The sequence below is a fragment of the Fukomys damarensis genome, unplaced genomic scaffold (genome assembly GCF_012274545.1).
Source record: "Fukomys damarensis isolate Sample0158 unplaced genomic scaffold, DMR_v1.0_HiC HiC_scaffold_34, whole genome shotgun sequence".
In the NCBI taxonomy this organism is placed as follows: domain Eukaryota; kingdom Metazoa; phylum Chordata; class Mammalia; order Rodentia; family Bathyergidae; genus Fukomys; species Fukomys damarensis.
Window position 1 is genome coordinate 23,829,754 of NW_022900946.1, and position 13,259 is coordinate 23,843,012.

General features: G+C 53.2%; 1 protein-coding gene across 1 annotated transcript in view; it reads left to right on the forward strand.

Moving 5' to 3' along the window:
- Positions 1–3,423: 3,423 nt before the first annotated feature.
- The window catches only part of Txnrd2 (thioredoxin reductase 2), a 45,362-nt gene continuing 35,526 nt past the window's right edge, over positions 3,424–13,259 (forward strand). The window contains exons 1-6 of the mRNA XM_033758694.1: positions 3,424–3,513; positions 7,465–7,521; positions 7,978–8,122; positions 8,785–8,859; positions 10,705–10,783; positions 11,367–11,429. Of these exons, the coding sequence (XP_033614585.1) occupies positions 8,037–8,122; positions 8,785–8,859; positions 10,705–10,783; positions 11,367–11,429 (303 nt within the window). The 5' untranslated portion in view covers positions 3,424–3,513; positions 7,465–7,521; positions 7,978–8,036. The remainder of the gene's footprint in view (positions 3,514–7,464; positions 7,522–7,977; positions 8,123–8,784; positions 8,860–10,704; positions 10,784–11,366; positions 11,430–13,259) is intronic.

Sequence of the window (13,259 nt, forward strand, 5' to 3'; positions counted from 1 at the left end):
CAGGTAGGCTAGGTTTCGGGGTGGCGGAGTCCCCGTGGGGTATCCGCACAGCCCGGGGAGTGTCCGCGTGGGGCTGTCTGCCGGCCCGAGGAGGGCGTCCCCACGGGGGTGTCCCCGCGAACGGGCTTGGGGTGCCCCTGCTCAAGTGGATGTCTCGAGTAGGTATCAGACTCGCTTCTAGTCGGGTAGCTCCATTCTCAGGGCAACTGACTGAGGCTGGGGGGATTCTTGCCCTAGGTTCTCCCGTGCTGGCTGCGCCTGCAGTCTTCGGGAGTTTGTGTCCCCCAACCCTAGCGTGGGCTGTAGTCCAGACGGGGATGATGTCCCAGCTCCTGAGGTCTCCAGGCTCCTCCTCCCTAAACCCCTCTTGCACATGCAGGGAGTGAATGAGTCCATGGGAGGGAATCAAGGGGGCCTAAGCACCCAGTGCGTGTGAGCACCCGGGGAAGGCGAGGATGCACCTTTGTCTCTGAGTTACAAAGGGAGATTGACCAAATCAGGATAATCATGAATGACATCAAGAGACCTGAACAGCGGAGGCCAGGCAGCAGCACTCGGGAAGGTTCATACCATACCCTACTTAATGGGTGCCCCCGGTGTGGCCAGGTCCACGCATGTGCCTGTAGCAGCCAGCTCCGGCTCTGCCCCTGGATGTAAGTGACAGAGCTCAACTGTCCCAGCAAAAAAGTATGTGTGGAGGTGTGAACACGGACAGGTCAGGACTCATAGAGATGGTGGTCATGAAGGCAAACTGGCCCTTGGCCAGCTGTGGGCTTGGGGCGCGAGGGCAGGAGGACAGTGTAGATAAATGGGCAAAGGCTTTGGGAACCCTGGCAGATTGGATGGCCCTGCAAGCCCCAGGAGGCGGTGGGAACAAAGGGCTGCTTTTATAGTAGCTTTGCTGAGCCCTGGGACCCCTAGTCAGGGCACCTTGCCTTTCAGAATCTCATTGCAGTGGGTTGGGGGCATTCACATGTATTAAATGTACCTGGGAAAAAAAACCAAGACCAAATAAATGCATCTGTGCCGGTGGAGTCATCGCCCCACCTGGTGGCAGTAAATCTGAGCCGCAGGTCTGGTTACAAGCTGAGCCCCTCCAACCCCCATATATCTGCCCTAAGGGCAGAGCATTTGTTTCTCACTGGGTAAGGGGCACTGCCACCCGAGGTTTTTGACCCAAAGCCTACAGAGTGCTGACAGCGAGGGGAGCCCTGAGGGCGAGAGCTTTGCCTGGGTCATGAGGAGCTGACAAAGATGTCAGCCCCAAAGTTGACTCCCAAGCCCCATTTTGAGTCTCCTTCACTTTAGCCTCACGGTTTCTTTTGGAGCAGGAAGACACTTGGCCTTTTGAGCCTGGGGGTGGCTGGTGCAGCTCCTAGATAGGAACCAGAGTGTTAACTCTACTGGTATCACTTGTCCCCTGACACCCATTTTCGAGGCAAGAGCTCAGGACAGGGATAACCGCTGCACAGAAGCCTCCTGAGGTGACCGCCTTGGCCGGCCAGCCCACCTGTGGATGCAGTCTGCAGGAAGTCTTCTCAACCCTCACCGCACTCGCCGTGTTCCTGCTGTTTGCTAGCCCTATTCTAGCCACTGGATTTAGAACGGGGCAGAAAATTAAAGGACGGTATGGCCAGAAGGCGAATGCAAGGCAGAGACACATTCTGAAGCCCTGTGGCCAGGGAGGGTGTGGCTGGCTAAAGTGGGCAAGGGCAAAACACCTGCTGCCCAGTCCTGCAGGGTAGCACCTACCCCATCCACCTTCAGGGTCTCCCCCCAACTTCAGCAGACTACCCCCACGCTCCCAAGAGCTGAAAAGTAGATAGACACCCAAACTGCTCCACTATGGGCCTCTTCCAAGGGTTTATCGGCGTGAGGGGGTTTGCTGCTGGGTTTGCCCCTATGGCAGGTGGCCCAAGATAAACCTGCAGTCTGTGACAGCCAGCCCTGCCTTTTGCCTGATGGCAGGCAGAGTGGGCACGTGCAGAGGTGCGGGACAAGACGGTCCAGTGAGAACCCGTCTCTGGTGACAAGAAAGACAGGAATCTGCAATGGAAGGTAGGAGCTTTTGCTGAGGCAGAGCTTTGAGGGCCTAGCCTACTACCAGACAGCAGGAAAGGAAAGAGATGGGCCTTTACCAGTAGGCTTGTGCTTCCAGCGGTAACTTCTGTCAGCTGCCGGTCATCCTCATAAAGCCACCTCAGGCCTTTTCACAGCCCTTGAATTGAACGTAGAATTGGGTGTGCTCCGGCTTGGCTGTGACTATCAGGTCCTGCGTATGTGTTCACACATCTCAGGTACCAGCTGCTGGTTAGAACTCGGGGTAGGTCCAACTGCGAGGCAGGCCTGCTGCAAGCCGTGGGCCTTGTTTGGGTTCACGAGCCTTGTCTGAGCAGCCGGTGACGTGGACGGGACGGGGTGCTGCAGCGTACTTTCTGTATCCTTGCTAGCCCAGGAAGACTGAGGTGGCTGCAAAGATCAGTGCATCCTTCTCGCAATAGGTGCTAGGCCCTGATGCTGGTGCAGGAGATGCCCCAACCTTTGGTGGCAGCCCTGCTTTTGTCACAAGACCCCTGGGACTTGCCTGGGAGCAGTGGCCAGGTCCAGGTACCCTGGGAGGGTGCACTTTCGTCAGGCTCATGTCTACAAAGGGGCTGACGGCACTGTTTGTTTATCCCCTAGGCCCTCACCAGTGCCCACCCTTCCCTTTTCCCCCATGACTGATCATTTTCTATTATTTCTGTCATTCTGATGAAGGAGCAGTCTGGTGTTTGGTGTGTGGTGTCCCCAACCACAAGCACTCAACCTCTCTCCTCCCCTCCCCACTTCACCCTTTTGGGGTGGTCTCTTGCTTGCCTTCCAAGCGTGTAGCTTGCAAAGTAAACCTATGATGCCTCTTACGGGCAAGAGGGGCTCTGGCAGCCCACGGTGCTACTGTGGGTAAGCAAGGGACGATGTGAGCTTCCTCCAAGGCCACACCTCAGGCAAAGCCCAAGCAGCTCTGTCTGTGCCTAGCGTCTCTTCCTTCCCAGATCTCACTGTGTAGCCTGCACCCTGACACACATGGCTTTCACGTGGCAGGGACTACACAGTTCTTATTCACTGTAACAAAGGGTCACCTTTACAACTGAAAGGAACACACACTGAAGGAAAATGTTTTCAGTTCTGTGTCTGGCTCGGAGCTCTTTAGTTTCGAGTTCTGAGATGTCCTGCTGGGTGTGGGGGAGGAGTGTGGAGGAGGTGACCACTTGTATAGCAGCCAACCTTGGTACATGTTGCCTGGATTTTGGATTTGTGCGGATCTGTGTGGAGTTACTTTCTGCTGGGGTCTCCCATCGTGAGAAAATAGATCCTGTGCCAGCTTTAACCATACAAATCTCTTGCCCTTTGGAGGTGGTAGAGGACCTGCTGGGTCTGGCTCCTCACTGCTCCTCTCTTCCCTAGCAGGGCAGCAGGACTACGATCTCCTGGTAATTGGTGGGGGATCTGGTGGCCTGGCTTGTGCCAAGGAAGGTATGTATCTTGTGTCCTGTGTCCCCTCTTGGAAGCTTTCAGGTCCTCCTGGGTGGGCAGCTCCCTTTTGCAGCTGGCCTGCTAGGGTTGCCCCAGCAGCCTTGCTCTCCTGGTTTCCACTGTGGCCTGATGAGAAGCCACAGCAGTGCTAAGTCAGAGCACAGTCGTCATTCATCGTGGAAGCCCCCAGGCCTCACAGGATCTGCCCCCAACTTCCAGTCTCAGCTGCTACCACACTTGAGCTCCCCAGCTTCCTTGTTATTCTGCGCACATTTCTGTGAGCCCCTTCTGTCCTTCCCCTCGCCCTGGCTGCCTGCCCTGTCTGGTCTTCCTGCCTGCCAGGTTGGTGGTGGAATTCTCCTGTATCCCTCCAGTCTTTACTGCCAAACTGGCCCTACTTAGAACTGCTCCCTCCTGCTGGCCAATCTTTTGTTGTTGTTGTTGTTACTGGGGATCAAACTGGGGACCTTGCACTTGGCAAGGCAGTGGTGGCAACCACTGAGCTAAATCCCTGGCCCCCTATCCAATCTTTTTCATCAGCTCTCCTGTTCTTGTTAGTGTTTATGCCTTCTGTAGAACTCCACGAAAGGGCTCCCTGTGGTCTACTTAGGCTGTGCCTAAAGATGGTACAAAGGCAGGTGTGGGTGAAGAGGGAGTCAAGGTGGGGCCCAAACGAGAGGGAGTTGACTGAGTGCTTTAATGATGAAATTGTGGTTTTCTAACATCAGGTCCTGGATTTTAGAATCACAGATGGTATTGAGAAATCCACTGTCCACAACTTGCTTGGAGGGACTGGGGGATGTCTCCCGGCTGATTGGCGGGGTCAGCACCCCACTGGGTCCTCAGAGCCATGCGTGGAAATGGACAGCACAAATATGGAGAATGACCACATGTCCCAGTGGTGTCCTTTTGGCACATCTGTGTAGTAGTTCTAAGGACAAACGTTGCCTTTATCTTAGAACCCAGATAGTTCCTAGGTCTGATATGACTCTCATGGGAGTGGCATTGCCACATTGTTGTGGTTTCTCTCTTTTGAGATAAGTCTTTTTTTTTTTTAATTTTTGAGGCAAAGTCTCATTTTGTAGCTCAAGCTGGCCTTGAACTTACTATGTAGCCCAGCCTGCGCTCAGACTCTCAGCAATCCTACTTCACCCTGCTAAGTGCTGGGACTGCAAGTGTGCGCCACTATTTTCTTGTGAGACAAATCTTGCTGTGTTGTCCAGGCTGCCTTTGAACTTTCGGGCTCAAGTAATCATGCTGTCTCAGTCTCCCGAGTATTTGGGACTAGGAACATGTGCCACTGTTCCTGATTGTACTGTATTTTTTAATAACTTTATTGAAATATAATTGATATTAAGTAATACGTACTTAAATCGAAAAACTTGGGGTTGGGAATGGTGGTATGTACCTGTAGTCCCAGCTACTCAGAAGGCCATCCTGGGCAACATTAGTGAGTCCTGTTTCAAAATAAACAAGTAAAAAAAAAATTTAAAAAATAAACAAGTAAAAAAAAAAATAGGTGGACAACTTGTGGCATGTCTATACCTGGGAAATCAGTGCCTCGCCACCGAGAAGGACTGTACCCCTGGCCCTCTGTTAGTCTGCACAAGCAGCCACTAGGGGACACCGCGGCAGGGCAGCTTAACCACAGACGTGGATTGTGTCGTGGTTCTGGAGGCCAAATGTCCAGGACCGGCGTGGCCGCAGAGTTGACCTCTGAGGCCTCTCACCTGGGCTTGTAGTTGGCCGTCTTTCCCTGTGACTTGGCACGGTCTTCCCTGTGTGTCTGTCCCCATTTCCTCTTCTTGTGGGGTACCAGTTAGGCTGAGTCTGGATCCACCCGCGTGGTCTCATTTTGACTTCATGGTTTCTTTCCTAAGGCCCTGTCTCCAAATATAGCCACAGTATGACATCCTGGGCGGTCAAGACTCCAACGTATGAATCTTTCTGGGTAAAACAGTTTTGTCCACTACAACCTCCAGATTTTCCTCAAGCCTTGGTGGTCCCTCCCTGGCCCCGCTCCCGGCGATGCTCCCAGGCTGCCTGCCCTCGGTCTGCTTTCTCCAGCGCTCTGGCTTCTTGGCTTCATTGTTCTGAGACTCACCCTGTTGTGGGGGCTGTGCCATTTGTTCCTACCACATTCTATGCGTTCTGCTGTAGGTGGGCATTTCCAGTATTTTCAGGTTTTGGATTTCTTTTTTTTTTTTTGGTACCAGGGATCCAACTCAGGACCTTGAGCAGGCAGGCATGGCATCACTGAGCTAAATGCCCAGCCCAAATAGGGGTAAAACTTAGACACAGTTTTGCCTTTTTGTTTTGTTTGTTTTGGGGGGGGGGTTTTGGTACCAGGGATTGAACTCAGTATTGATATTGTTAACAGTGGTGCTCTAAATTTATATGTGTTGATTAGGTGACTGAGGTGGGAGGATTGCAAATTTAAGGGCAGTTTAGCGAGACCCTGACTCAAAATAGAAACTTTAAAAAGACTGGGAATGTAGCTCACTGGGAGAGTACTTGCCCAGCATGCGCAAGGCCCTAGTTGTTTGTTTGTTTGTTTGTTTCAGTACCAAGGATCGAACTCAGAACCTTGCACTTGAGAGGCAGGTGCAGTGCCACTGAGCTACATCCCCGGCAAGGCCCTAGTTTTAATCTCTGTCAGTGCTGATAACAAACAAAAAGTACAAAATGTTGTTTCATGTTATTTTGTCTGGATTTTCGGTTGCTTGTTTCAGGTAGGAGGGCAGTTTTCTTGCTCAGTCATGGTCAGCCCTGGACCGTAGAGCCTGTCATTCTGATAGCTCTCCTCAGCCTGAGCTTGAACATGAGAAGCCTTTTTTTTCTTTTTTTTTCCATTATTAGGGATCAAACTCGAGACCTTGTACTTACTAGCTAGGCAGGTGCCGTGCCACTAAGCTATATCCCCAGCCTTTTTTTTTTTAAGTTTTAAGACAAAGACTTGTTACAGTGCTCAGGCTGTCTTGAAATTCATGGTCCCCCTGCATCAGCCTCTTCACCCCACTGGAACCCCAGCATTCATCAGTTGAGCCGAGCAGGCTTTTAAGATGAACTCTTCTGCAGCTTTGTTCTAGTCTTGCTTTCCGACAGCCACACATCTATGCTCTGTAATGTCTCAAACACTTAGGCATCCGTGAGGCTCAAGCCCAAACAGGCCCTAGCAGGTGGTTGAGTCCAGGGCCCAGGGATGCCAGCACAGTGCCCAAGGTGAGCTGGAGGGAGACTGTATTGGCCTTGGTTAATATTGGCCTCAGGACTTGAGGCCTGTGCCTCTGGGTGGCCCTGCTCGTGCTGGGAGGTGGCTACATGATGGGATATAGTTTGGACAGTGGGCAGGTGGACTCGGGATCTCCTGTTTCACTTCTCCTGAGCATTGAAACCAATGAGACACCTCACCCGGAGAGGGTGGCAGCAAATGCCCACCTGGGGCTTCTGATGAGAGTGGACCGGGAGCGGAGGCCCTGTGAGAAACCCACCATTCATGCTCACTGCGGGGAGGAGAAGAGGCCAGGCATTGGCAAGGGCGTGGGCCTCCCAGCAAGCTGGAAGCCAGCCGGCCTCTCTCGGGGTGGGCTATTCCTGGGCCATGTCTCTGCGTGCTTGGGATGGACCCTGAGCCTGTGCCGCACATCTGGGCCTGGACGAGGTGGAAGTAGGAACTACAGGGGCGTTGTCCCGGTGCTGCCCTGATGCGTGGTATGCAGCCTACAGTCTGAGCAGCACAGCTGAGTGGGCGGTGGGGAGGCCAGGAGACTGGGCCAGGAAGCCAGACACGTGGAAGTCGCTAGCGTTGTTGGCTTGGCCACTATGTAAGTGGCTGCTGGCCCGGGCCCTTCCCCACCTTCTAAGCCTCGTGGGTCCCAGAAACCCCACTCTCTGGCCCCAGCAGAGCCAGCTCCCTCCTGTCCTCACTTGCAGCTTTCCTTGTCGTTTTAGCTGCTCAGCTGGGGAGGAACGTGGCCGTGGTTGACTATGTGGAACCTTCTCCCCGAGGTAGGCAGAGCTGATGGGCACCTTGTGTCCTGCAGAGGAGGGGCATGGGGAGGTGGAACCCAGTCGACGTGCAGATGGTACTGGCACTGAAGTCATCTGTCCCCGGCTCTCCAGTTTCCCAGGTATCCTGTGTGATGCACAGACTGGCATCACTTTGAAGTTCTTTATTACCATTTTTTAAATGACTCTGTAGTTTTGGAGAGCTCATCCCCGTGGCAGGCTCCCTCGGACCATGCTTGAGTTACCTCTTGCCTACAGCATGAGGGGTTTTAAACCTGAGTGGAGAGCAAGGATCCTCCTGTACTCTGCTGAATCTGAATTCAAATATGACTTTCCCAAGGCTGGGGTGCAGCTCAGTGGTGGAACCTTGCCTAACATGTGTAAGGCTGCAGACGCAATCTCTAGCACTGCAAAAACAAACAAACAAACAAAAAAGTGCTCTTTTCGATGTCTCAGGTACCAGATGGGGTCTCGGTGGCACCTGTGTCAACGTGGGCTGCATCCCCAAGAAGCTGATGCATTATGCTGCCCTGCTGGGGCCCATGATCCGGGATGCCCACCACTACGGCTGGGAGGTGGCCCAGCCTATCCAGCACGACTGGTGAGGAACCCATGCCACCGGGGTCCCAGTCTTTTCTGCTCCCCTTGGGCAGAGGAAGAGATTTATTGTCTCCTGCGACCGGGAACCACTGTGAGACAGACGCTCTCACCTGGGGGATCCTCTGGGCCTATACCCTTGACACTAGGCAATATCTGGAGACACTTTTGGTTGTCACTGGGTTGGGGAAACGTTTGCTGCATCTGGGCATCTGGGTGGAGCCCAAGGACACTGCTGTACTTCTTACAGTGCATACTATAGCCCTGCCAATGATCTGGCCCAAAGACAATGTTGTAGGGCAGGGAGTTGCTTTATTAAGCTCTTCTGGAAAGGAGACGGGTGCAGGTGATGACATATGACTCTGCCTAGAGCCCATGCAGAGGTGGCTTGGTTTGCAAACCTGTAAACTGACCTTGTGACCACGGCCACGAAGTCTGCATGGTTGTGGGCCACATCCTCCATTTCCTGGGCACAGAGGTCCGCAGCCCCAAACCCTGGTAGGAGGAGTAATACCCCGTGGGGATTGACATCAGAGTGTACACCTTTAAACACACCTCCAGTTCTCAGTCTTTCTGTAAAGATGCTACTTGCACCTGTAGTGTGTATTATAAATCTCTATAGCTAACACCTATCGTGGTTTTTACATTTGGTTTGTATGCCAACAGGAAGAAAATGGCAGAAGCTGTGCAAAACCACGTGAAGTCCTTGAACTGGGGGCACCGTGTCCAGCTGCAGGACAGGTACTGATGCTTTGCCAGCCCTGGTGGCAGTACAGTGGCAGGCCACTCTCTTGTCTTTCCCGGGGTCATTTTAGGTTTGGACCAGCACTTACTGACTGTATGGAGCACACCCTGGCAGGCTCTGGGGCCACGGAAGCTATAAAATTGCGGGGTGGGGGTGCTGTTCCTGGTGGGGACGCAGACAAGGAGTTCACAGGGCAGTTGCTGTGACAAGCGGGGCACACCCTGTAGGCTGAGAGCTGAGCAGAATCCAGGAGCAGCGAGGAGTGGGGAACGGGCGTGATGGCCGCGTGGCTGGAGCCCGGGGAGAAGGGGTGGCAGTCGGGGCTGGGCTGTGTGGACCGACAGGGCCAGTGAGGGGCCAGCCAGCCCCTGGCAGGGTTCTTCCTGTGGGAAAGTCTGTTCTGCCACAGTTATGGGAATAGGGCCGGGGAGCTCCAAGTTGGGCTGCAAAGAGAAGCTTCAAGTGCAGCCTTACAGACCCGCACGTCCCTCCTCTCTCAACTGCTGCGTCGTGAGCCCCACACTCCCAACTCTGACAACATGCACCCCGCATGCCTTCCAGCATCTGAGGCGTCTGGGGCGGCGCGGGGGGGGCAGTGTTTCCTGCTGGAGCACCTGTCCCCGTGTGACCTTCCCGCCTGGGACCACCATCCCTGTCCCTTTTGGGGATTCCCAGGCCAGAGGCTGAGCCTCCCCTGTCTGACACCTTTTGAGGGTTGACACTCGCCTTAGACCCAGCTTGACTCCTGGGCTGTAGCCCTGCCCTTTGTCCCTGTGGAGATGGTGGGCCTCGGAGGTCAGGGATCTCATCTGTGCACCTTTCCTTGGCTCCCTGGGATCTTTCTGGGGCTCCACAGCAGGCAGCGGTTTTGTGCTCACTCAAGCCAGGGAAGCTGGGCCCCTTCCCATTCCCTGGGCTTCGCCAGCTGGTCCCTCACCGGGGACTAAGCTGCTCCGTGCCGCAGAGATTTTGTGTCTTGCGTCCTGTGTGGGGTTCCGCATTCCTGAGTTGGTTTGCTGGGGCCGTGGGCTCAGGGCTCCCAGGCAGGTGCCTGGCAGGCCCACCCCCAGGCCAGCCACACAGCCGCCTGTAGAGGCCGTCTTGGGGACCTCAGCTGTTTCTACTTCGCCTTATTGTGAGTAGTGCTCATGGATGTCGTGTGTCTCTCACATGGCTCTTCCCTGGTAGCCAAGAGGAGTGAGAAGCGCTTCCTGCAGCCCAGAGGGGTGCTGCGGTGGAGAGGGAGAACACACAAGAGCAAAGGGAGGTGAAGCCGTCCCAAGGCACTGAGAACTGCCGCTGCTCCATGGAGTGGGGGTCTTTGTCATCAGAGTGGGGGTCGCTTCTGCACACCGTACGCCCGTTCTCCTGGCCTTAATGAAGACAGAGGGTGCCACCAATACAGTGAGCCATTTAGCTGCCTGCAGACAGGCTGGGGTGGTAAGGACTGGCCTTTGGGAGGCCTGGCCCTTTCTCGTTGCCCACTGTGGCCTGTGTGTGGGCTCCCAACATGGTGCTGAGCTACTTCTGTCCCCCTCAACACCTGTGGTCACTGTGTCCTTGGGAATGTAGCAAGAGAGACAGTGTCCCTTCTCCACTCACCCTTCTTGGTCTGGTTTTATCTCTGCTTTTTTCTTTTCATTTTTTTTTTTTTTGAGGTACTGGGAATTGAACCCAGGGCCTCACCCATATGAGGCAGACACTTTGCCTCTTGGCTGTGTCCCCAGCCCTACAGCTCACTTTTTACCAGTCTGCGCAGTGCTGCCGCTTAATGCAATTGCCGAGGCTTAATTTGCAGAGAAAATGTTTAAACATTTGAAGATCTTATTTTTGTTTTGCAGAAAAGTCAAATATTTTAATATCAAAGCCAGCTTTGTCAACAAGCACACAGTTTGTGGCATCGCAAAAGGAGGTAAAGAAGTGAGTACCGGCCTGTCTTGTGCTCATGGCTATACGGTGTCTCCTGGATGGTCCTGCAGAGCTCAGCGGCTGACTCCAGCCTTGTTCAGCCTGGTGGCGTTCTAGTGAAGGCACTGATGGCAGTGAACAGCGGCTTCCCTCTTTGAAGTCGAACTTCTTTGAAGTGACTAAGCAGGGCTGCGTGTAGCTCAGTGGTAGAGCACTTGCCTAGCACGTATGAGGTCCTAGGTTCCATCCCCAACACTGAAGAAAGAAAAAGCCAGTTTGTGTGAGATGTACGTTACACCAGGCTGCCCTGCTGCTTGGGGTGACCTAGTAGGGAGGGCGCTACCCTCTTTGCGGGATCGTGTGGGGGTTGAGGTGATGAGATGCCTGCTGAGTACCTGGAAACTGGAAGTACTTGGAGTTAGAATGTCTCTTGTCACCCTCTTCCTCAGTAGACCCTTGCTAGGATCCCTGCCCGTGGGATCTCTGAGCCGTAGGCAAGGCTGGTACCGGAACTGCCACCCTGCAGCATGGGAGCCCCTCGGATGTGTGGCCACGGTGCGGTTTTGACCCGTGGCTTTCTTGGTTTGTTCTCCAGACTTTGCTTTCAGCTGAACACATCGTCATCGCTACTGGAGGGCGCCCGAAGTACCCTACGCACGTGAGTGTCCCCGAAGCTGGACCCCTCTGCACCCCAGGCGCGTTCATGGTCTTAGGCTCACCGTGTGCTCTCGACGCCAGAGGCCTCCGCCCTGGAGTTCCTTCTGGATTTGCTGTCGTCACCCTCTCCTTTCCAGCTGACCTCCACGTTGTTCAGTTCTCAAAACTATTATCACTGTACTCAAGCTGGCTTCTGGGCACCACTAGGCCCGTTCTCCTTTCATCCCAGAGTCCCTCCTCCTCTTCAACCTCCTCCTTTTTAAAAAAAATCTGAGATCTCACTGTGTTCCCTAGGCTGGCCCCAAATCCCAGGCTCCAGAGATCTTCTTGCCTCAGCCTCCCAAGCAGTCCGAATGGCAGGTACCACCACACCTGGCCCTAGCATCCCCTTCTAACTCTCCATTGTTGACTCCTTTTCTCTTCAACCTCCAAATATTGGGACATCTAAGACGTAAGCCTTCTTCCCCTAATTCTTAAAAGAAATGTGACATAAAACGTCACCCTTGTGTGGGATACAGTTCAGTGGATTTTAGTAAATTCAGAGTTGTAACCATCAGTCACCAGCGTCCATCTCCAGAACTTTTTGATCATCCCGAATTAATCCTCTGCATCTATTAAACAGTAGCTCCCACGCCCTCCTCCCCGGCCCTCGGCACCCACCATTCTACTTTCTGTCTCTGTGAATTTGATTACTCTAGATCCCCGTGTAAGTAGACTCGTACAGCATCTGTCTCTGTGTGGCTGGCTTACTTCACTTGGCAGAAAGCTCTCCAGGCTCATCTGTGTTTTAGCAGGTGTCAGAATTTTCTTCCTTTTTAGGGTTCGAAAATAGGAGCAGTGTGTGCGTATACCACGTTTTGTATACCGCTGCTCCAGTGATGCATATTTGAGTTGTTTCTTCTTTTTAGCTGTTATGAACTGTCCTTTTTTGGAATGTCCATGTAAAAGTTCTTTGTGATCTTAGTTTTCATTCTTTCTTTCTTTCTTTGTGGGCACCATGTTGTTTTTATCACAGTGGTTTTGTATTTTGACTTTTTTGGGTACCAGGGATCGAACTCAGGACCTTGAGCTCGTGAGGCAGGCAGCAGAACCACTGAGCTAAATCCCTGGTAGTTTTCATTTCCTTTGAGTATTTACTGAAGAGTTGAATTTCTTTCTTTCTTTGTTTTTTCCACTTTTGAGACAGAGTCTTGCTTTGCAGTTCAGGCTGACTTGAATGATGTAGCGCAGGCTGGACTTGAACTCGCGGCGATCCTCCTGCCTCAACCTCCCGAGTGCTGGGATGACAGGTGTGCGCCATCATTGTCTGGCTTCTTGAACTAATTTTGAAAAGCATTTATTCTTTATTATATGTGGCTGCTGAAGTCTACTTAGATAGCTTAGTGGTCAGCAAAGGACTAAGGATGTCCCTAAATACCCGAGACTGCAAAATCTCCCAGCCTGTGCCAAAGGCTCTGTGTGCGTTGGGGCAGGGGGAGCTGCTCTTTAAACCTCCTTGGCCTTCACTTCCTGCTTGTGCAGAGATCAATGCACAGTCGGTGTGAGATGAGCCCAGGGCCTCCTCAGCCTTTCCTGGTGTGTGCATAGCCCAGCCCACATGCCCAGTCATTTAGATTCCCAGAAACACATTAGAGCTCTTCAAAGACCTTTGACAACTCTTTCCTCAGCTTTTTGGTTTGTCCATTTTTGCTTCACCTATTATCCATCACCACAGTCAGCTACGAAGTGAAAACACTGGACATGTGGCCCCAGGGAGAGGCTTGTAGCACTGGGCAAGCTGGAGCGAGGTCAGAACCAGCTGGGTCAAATGCTAAGTGTTCTTGGGCGGGAG